Raw genomic sequence first — 7,632 nt, forward strand, 5'->3', positions numbered from 1 at the left:
CTCCCCACCCCTGGGAGAAGCTGCAAAGCGCCCACAGGCCTGGGGTCCACTGTACCCCAGGCTGCACACCCTGCCCCGGGGCGGAGCCAGCCCCCTCTTTTCCTGGAGCCCCTGGTGCATCAGTGAGGGCCTGTGGCTGGAAGGCAGAGGCCGGCCTGACCTCCGCACGGCCAGGACTGCACCTGCTCTGCCTGGAGATGTGGCCGGGGCGTGATGGCAAACGAGTGGGAACTTGGTAAGCGGCCTTGCAAGGAAGGGCGGGCTCAGCATGTGTGTATCCACACGCTTTCTTTGCTTTTCAGGGGAGATTACAGATTTCTAGCTGTGATAAGACGCCAGCTTATTCAGTAAAGCAACTCCTGAGAACTGTTCACTTAGCTGCTTCTGTTCTAAGCAGGGTGGCTTGTCCACACACCAGACACCCGCCTCCTTCAGCTACAGCTCCGACGGCCTTTTATTTGCCTTCTTTGTAACACAGAAACTCCAGGCGGGGGGTGGGGGGCTGACTCAGTCGGGTGGGCTGGTGGCCAGCAGCCTGGTAGCCAGGGGGCCTTCCAAGGAGAGGTCGGGCCGGTCACCTCTGGAGGAGCCGGCCGGCCGGCCACTGGGGCTGCAGTCCTTGTCGGGGAGGTAGGGCAAGCTGTCGGGGGGCTCCTGGGCGCAGGGGTCGGGGTGCACGGCCTTGAGGGCCAGGCCCCGGTAGCGCTTCCTGCGGTTCACCTTGTATAGGCGGATCCTCTCCTTCTCGGCCTCGGGGTCGGCCAGGACCCCCACCCAGCGCAGGCTCTCGTTGACGGGGCCCGTGAAGTGGGGCAGGCTCCCCGAGGAGGAGTAGGAAGGGCTGGGCCTGCTCTCCTCCGAGTCCGCTCTGGGCTCCAACCTCGGGTCCTGCTCTTGGCTGGGACTTACGATGTCACCAGAGGAGGCAGGCGGCCGAGTTTTCAGGGTGCGACTCTGCTGTTTATCTGCTGAGCACAGGAGCAGGTTAGCACTGGGGCTGAGGGCCCTGCCTTCTCAGCCTCCTGTGTGCCTCCTGCCTGCGTGCACCCAGCTGGGCTATCCCAGGGTGGGAGGAAACACCAATGGAGCAGACCGAGCTAGCCCCTCTGGATAAAGGGTCTCGGCCCTGCCCCAAGAGCCCCAGGCACGGAAGCTGGTGCGAGGCCAGATTGGGACGTGGGTCCCATTCTCCCCCCACTGCGCCCTGCTGCCCCACCACCCGTGTGCCAAGGAGCTTCCCAGGTCTGTGGGCGACGACTCCACCACAAGTCTAGACACTCCACGGTGGAAGAAGGGAGGACGGCGGGAAGGCTCCCGAAAGGTGACTGGCAGGATGCCCAGCCGGGGACTCCTGCGGCCGGGGCTTGTGCTGTTCTACAAACGTTAGCTGTGTTTCAGGGTTATCTACAAGACTCGCTCACCCTGCTAGTTTTGGGGAGGGAGAACCATGGCTTCCTCTTACCCCAGGAAGCAAAGGAAGAAAAACTGGTTCTGTCGGGGGTGGGGGGGTTGCTTTCCTTACCCTCCTGCTCCCCAGGAACCACCTGGTGGGTGTCCCCTGTCGATGCAGTGAGGTGTGTGGCCCTGGGACTCCTACGGTCAAAGCTAGGCCAGAGAGCGCTTCAGCCCCTGCCTTCACTCTGCGGGGCACACAGTGCGCCCCGACCTTGCCCCGACCATCATCGGTCCCCACCCCTGCCCGTGATGCTGACAGGGGCGGCGCTGCTCCCTCTGCCCCCAGCCAGTCTCTGACCATCGCCAGGCCACTGAGTGGGCCGCACTGGGGACAGTGGACTTCCAGCACTCACGGGCAGGTGCGCTCTCTGTCCTCAGAGTGGGTGCTCAGCGCCTCTGCCAGGAAGCCTGGGGCCCTGGGGCAAAGCACAGTGAGGTGCTGGGACTCTGGGATGGCGGCCAATCTCAGTGTGCACATTAGAGGACTTCCGTGGGGAGGGGAGCAGGTTAGGATGCTTCCTGGGACGCCTACAGCCCATAGCAGAGCGCCTGGGTTTGAGTTCTGCTCTGCTCCCAATTCCAGCTTCATCCTGTCCATTGTTTTTGGGTAGTAAGCCAGCAGATGAGACACTTTCTCTCTGTCTCTCTCTCCATCCCTCCCCCCTCCTCCCTCCCTCCCTAAGTCTACCTTTCAAATGAAGAATCTTTTTTTTATGATGTATTTATTTTGAAAGGCAGAATTACAGAGAGAAAGGGAGAGACAGAGAGAGATCTTCCATGTGCTGGTTCACTCCTCAGATGGCCACAATGACCAGCAGTTGGCCAGGTTGAAACCAGGAACCAGGAGCTTCATCCAGGCCTCCCATGTGGGTGACAGGAGCCCAAATACTTGAGCCATCCTCCGCTGCTTTCTCAGACCATTAGCAGGGAGCTGGATTGGAAGTGGAGCAGCCAGGACACAAACCGGCAACCACGTGGGATGCTAGCGTTATGGGCGGCAACTTTACTGGCTACACCACAACAGTGGCCCCCAAATAAATAATCTTTTAAAAATATATAGTTTTTAAAGTTTGTGGAAAATGAAATTACAAGTTAGATGCAGGGGCTGGCGCTGTGGTGCAGTGGGTTAAAGCCCTGGCCTGAAGTGCCAGCATCCCATATGGGTGCCGGTTCTAGTCCCGGCTGCTCCTCTTCCAACCCAGCTCCCCGCTTTGGCCTGGGGAAGCAGCAGAGGATGGCTCAAGTCCTTGGGCCCCTGCACCCATGTGGGAGACCCAGAAGAAGCTCCTGTTTCCTGACTTCAGATCGGCTCAGCTCCGGCTGTTGGGGCCATTTGAGGAGTGAATCAGCAGATGGAAGACCTCTCTCTCTCTTTGTGTGTGCCTCTGCCTCTCTGTAGCTCTGCCTTTCAAATAAATAAATATATCTATTTTAAAAATGGAGCTGGGACTTGAATTAGGCACTGCAATATGGGATGCAGGCGTCCCAGATGGGATCTGAACCACTGTGCCCAATGCCTGACCCTCGCATGTGAAGGTGTCCCTGAAGGGTGGAGTAGCTGTGCAGGACTCCATGTGCACAGTACTGCTGGGCTGCGGGGTCAGTGCACAGCAGTGCCTGAGTGATATCTGTGTGTGTGTGGAGACAGAATGTGTGCACATGTTGGGTCTGTCCCACTGTCCCACTGAGAGGAGGGGTACGCAGGTGCTGGGGACTCTAGGAGGACGGGGCAGTGACTAGCGTGGTGTGTCCACGCAGGTGACAGCTGCCCCTGGTGCACGGGCCTGTGGAGCCCGGGTAGACGCGATTGCATGGGTGTGGGTGTCCAGAGGCGGGTGCCCTTGCCCGTGAGGGTCAGCATTTCCATGGCTACATGAGTGAGCACCTGTCACAGAACGTCTTCACTGTGTGCCACTGGGGTCGGTCTCTGTTCAGTGGGGTGCTTAGTTACCTAAGAGATACCCTAAGTTCTTTCTCTGCTTTTAAACACTGCCCACCCACAAATATCTGTTCCCCACGGGTGCCCTTTAGGACTGCTGGATCCTTTGCTCCTTTCCCAAGTGAGCAAACCAGACCAGACCTCCAGGAGTTGCTATGGCAGTTCACATCAAGACAGCGCTATCCACATGTGCCTTATCCTCTGTCACCTGCGCCGCTTCCAGGTTCATCCACCAGAGACCGTACTATCCGAACAGAGCTGCCAGAGAGCGCCGTGGGGAAGCGGTGCACGTTTAGGGCTGTGCGTCCCGGCTAAGGGGTTAGGCAGGTGCCAGAGTGCCTGCGCACAGCTAAGGGTTCCTGTGTGTGTGTGGGGGGGGGGTCCTCTGGGTGGAACTGCAGACACCGAGAATCCGGGGTGCCAGTCGAGAGACCGCAACGTCTGCTTGGGGGTGAGGCGTCGGCGGGAGCGGCCTGCGGGCAGTGCGGGGACCCTGTCCAGGACGCAGGAGTCTCAGCTCCGTGTCTGAGGCGGCCTTCGGGGCGGGGGGGCTCTGGGAGGAGCGGCGCAGGGACCGGGGCCCAAGCAGCCGCGCAGTCGCTCCTCTTACCGTCCCTCTTGCCCGACCCCTTGGTCTTCTTCTTCTTCTTCTTCTTTTTCACCTTCTGTTTGGCCGCGTCCGAGGCGCCGCCCACGATGGGGGGCAGCCTGGCTCCTTGCAAGCCCGCGGAGCTGCCTTCCCGCTCCTCCTCGTCCTCCTCGTCTTCGCCCACCTCGCTGAATCCCCCTGCCCTGGCCGCACTGGGGCCGTCCATCCGCCCGTGGGACAGCGACCTGCGCCGGGGCGGCGCCGAGCCGGCGGCTCCGGGAGCAGGCAGCCTGGGCAAGGCCACGCGTCTCCATGGCAACCGGCCACCCGGCGCGTGCGTGGTCGGGAAGCTTCCGAGCCCGCCCGGCGGGCTCAAGAGTGCGCATGCGTGCACGCTGCCAGCCGCCGGGGCGCGGGGCAAGCGGCCGCGGAGTTCTGAGTCTTTTAGCTGATGTTATCTCGTCAGCTCCTGTGCCCTTCCTGGCCTGGGAATGCCTGCCCTGACCGGCTTGGGGGCTTCTGGGCCCCGCAAGAACCGCTCTGCCTTTAAACCCTTTCTACCAATGTTTGAGCCTCACAGCTGCTAGAATGTGAGCTTTTAAAGGCCATTTAAAAAAATTCATTTTGAAAGAGAGAGAGGATCTTCCAGGCGCTGGTTCACTCCTCAGATGGCCCCAATGGCCTGGGTTGGCCCAAGCGAAAGCCAGGAGCCAGGAGCTTCTTCTGGGTCTTCCACATAGGTGCAGGGGCCCAGTCTCTTGGGCCGTCTTCCGCTCCTTTCCCAGGTGCATTGGCAGGGAGCTGGATCAGCAGTGGTGCAGCCGGGACATGGACCAGTGCCTATATGGGATGCATTGCAAGAGGCTAAGCCACAACGCTGGCCCCTGGATTCTTTCCTCTTTTGCTGAAAATCCCCTAGTGATCAAATCAAACCAAACCAGATGGCCAACACCCCTCCAGGTGTTTGCTGTGTCCATTCACATACAGCTGAAGCTGTTCACGTGTGGCTTGTGATCTATCACCGGCTTTTCTTCCCAGGTTTACCCACCATCAACTGTATTACCTAGAAACAGCTGCCAGAATACCTCACATCTTCTGGAATAGTGCCATTCCCACAGGAGACGCACGGTGTGGGTGGGTTTGCTGACTCACGTGTAACCCGCAGGGAGTGGTGGAGGTGACCCCGGGTCGCTTCATCCGCCCGGTGATGGAGCCGTGCACATCCAGTAGCCCTTTTAGTCGAAGGCTTGCTCTGGAGTCGTGAGCCTCTGCGTAAGGCATCTGAGGACCCCGAGGCTGGCGTGCTGACCACCCAGAGAGACCCCCCCAGATCACGTGATGGGAGAGTGGGGTGCCCCCGCTGCTGCAGCCCCCGCGTTTCCACACCCAGCCCTGGTCTGGCTGCAGCGTCAGGTGAGACCACCAGGCCAGATCCACCCGGCCAAGCCAGAGAAACTGTGTGAGTCGCTGTAGTTTGGACATGATTCGGCTCCCAAGTCATCAGTGAGTACTGGAAGGTGGAGGGCTGGGTGGGAGGCGGGCCTTGGGTCACTGAGGATGTGTCCCTGGAAGGTGGTTCTCCCCAGAGTTGGCCGTAGCAGCCGGAGTCAGGCCTGGCTGCTCCCTGACTCTGCTTCCCAGCTCACCATATGCGTTTCTCCTGCCCTTCCTCTCTGCCAGTGACGTCAGATGCCTGATCTTGCACTGTGAACCCCCAAAGCCATGAGCCAAAAGAAACCTCCTTCCTTCATAGGCAGCTTGTCTTAGGTGCTTGGTTGTGTAGTGAAAAGCTGGCTAATACAGAGAGATCCTGTTCAAGTTACCAACCTTTGGAGTGGTATGGGAGGTAGCTGGAATACCACACTTCAATTTTAGTCATTCCAGTGGGGAAGACGTATTTGCTTGGCCTTTGGTGTTCCGTTTGCCTGATGATCAATTAATGTGTTGGCTGTTTATTTGTACCTTGTTTTGTTAAGTGCTTATTATTGAAGTCTTTTGGCCGTCTTGTAATTGGGTTCTTTTTATCTTTGTCATTGCTTTGTCAGAGTTCATTACCTTTCCTGGATACAAATGCTTTGTCAGATATATACCTAGAGCTTACATATTTATTTTCTTACTGGAGTCTTTTGCCAAGAACTGTTAAGGGGTCGACATTGTGGCACAGCAGGCTAAGCTACCGCCTGTGACACTGGCATCCCACGTGAGCTCCAGTTCGAGTCCTGGCTGTTCCATTTCTAATCAAGCTCCCTGCGATTGTGTCTGGGAAGGCGGCAGAAGAAGGCTCAAGTGCTTAGGCCCCTGTCACCCATGTGGGAGACCCAAATACACTTCCAGGCTCCTGGCTTTGGCGTGGCCCAGCCTCCCCCATAGCAGTCATTTAGGGAGTGAAACAGCAGATGGATGATCTCTCTCTCAAACTCTGCCTTTCAAGTAAATAAATAAATATTCTTTTTTAAAGAAAAAAAAAGGAACTGTTAAGTTCTTTGATCAATATTTTCTCTTTGTATCCTGTCCAAGGAATCTTTGCCACCCCCTAGATCATAAAGATGGTGTGCTATATTTTTTTCAGGAAGCCTTGTGGTTCTCAGGTTGAAGGTTAGGTCCAAGATCCATCTCAGATTAATTTTGTGCATAACAATCAACGTTTATTTTTTGCAAAATGGGTTTCCATTTATTTCAGGAATTTATTTTGAAAAGACTTGGTACTCTTATAGAAAAATCAATTAACTCTATTTGTGTGAATCTCCTATTTTGTTACATTATTCTGCTTGTCATTTTTTTTTTTTTTTTTTGACAGGCAGAGTGGACAGTGAGAGGAGAGAGACAGAGAGAAAGGTCTTCCTTTGCCATTGGTTCACCCTCCAATGGCCGCCGTGGCCGGAACACCACGCTGATCCGAAGCCAGGAGCCAGGTGCTTATCCTGGTCTCCCATGGGGTGCAGGGCCCAAGCACTTGGGCCATCCCCCACTGCACTCCCAGGCCACAGCAGAGAGCTGGCCTGGAAGAGGGGCAACCGGGACAGAATCCGGTGCCCCGACCGGGACTAGAACCCGGTGTGCTGGCGCCGCAGACGGAGGATTAGCCTATTGAGCCACGGCACTGGCCCTGCTTGTCAATCTTAAACCAATGCCATTATTGTATTTTGTATTATCCATAAGCCAATACCATTACTGATTATCATAGCTTTAAAGTAAGTCTCCCTAACAGAGTGTTAGCCTTCCAGCCAAGTCCCTTCTGCAGATTGTTGCAACTGTTCTAGAACCTTGACCTTTCTGTACAGATGTCCCTGTCTCTTTCTTCCAGATAGCCTGTTGAGAGCATGCTGGGGAATGCACGGGGTCTCTAAGTTTCGGCACTCTAGCGCTCCGTACGTGGCCGCTGCTGGTGTTGATCCGCACTCTGCACGTGTGGACGCTGCTCTGTAGAGGGCCCTTCTGTTAGTTTGTGTGTGCGCGCAGTCCTCCCACCCACTGGCAAGCCCCCCAGCACGGCTCTGCAGCAGCGAGCACGCTGTGTGTGCCTCTTGCCCGTCTGCCTTTGTCCTTGGAGCTAAGTGAGATGTAGGTGACGAGGTCCTTTGTGCAGGTGGCCAGCTGCTGGCTGAGATGTCTGGGGCTTGCTTTCCAGGTGTCCATCTGCACTCGGTCT

The 7,632-nt window shown here is 56.9% G+C and overlaps 1 protein-coding gene across 1 annotated transcript; it reads right to left on the bottom strand.

Annotated features, from left to right (window-relative positions):
- Nucleotides 1–436: 436 nt before the first annotated feature.
- LIAT1 (ligand of ATE1) lies at nt 437–4,312 on the bottom strand. Its single transcript, XM_017349306.3, has 2 exons — nt 4,005–4,312; nt 437–965 (listed from the first exon to the last, which is right to left on the bottom strand). Exons 1-2 carry the CDS (start codon nt 4,207–4,209, stop codon nt 508–510), a joined length of 663 nt encoding a protein of 220 aa, XP_017204795.3. The 5' UTR covers nt 4,210–4,312; the 3' UTR covers nt 437–507.
- Nucleotides 4,313–7,632: the final 3,320 nt, after the last annotated feature.

The sequence above is a fragment of the Oryctolagus cuniculus genome, chromosome 17 (genome assembly GCF_964237555.1).
Source record: "Oryctolagus cuniculus chromosome 17, mOryCun1.1, whole genome shotgun sequence".
Classification (NCBI taxonomy): Eukaryota; Metazoa; Chordata; class Mammalia; order Lagomorpha; family Leporidae; genus Oryctolagus; species Oryctolagus cuniculus.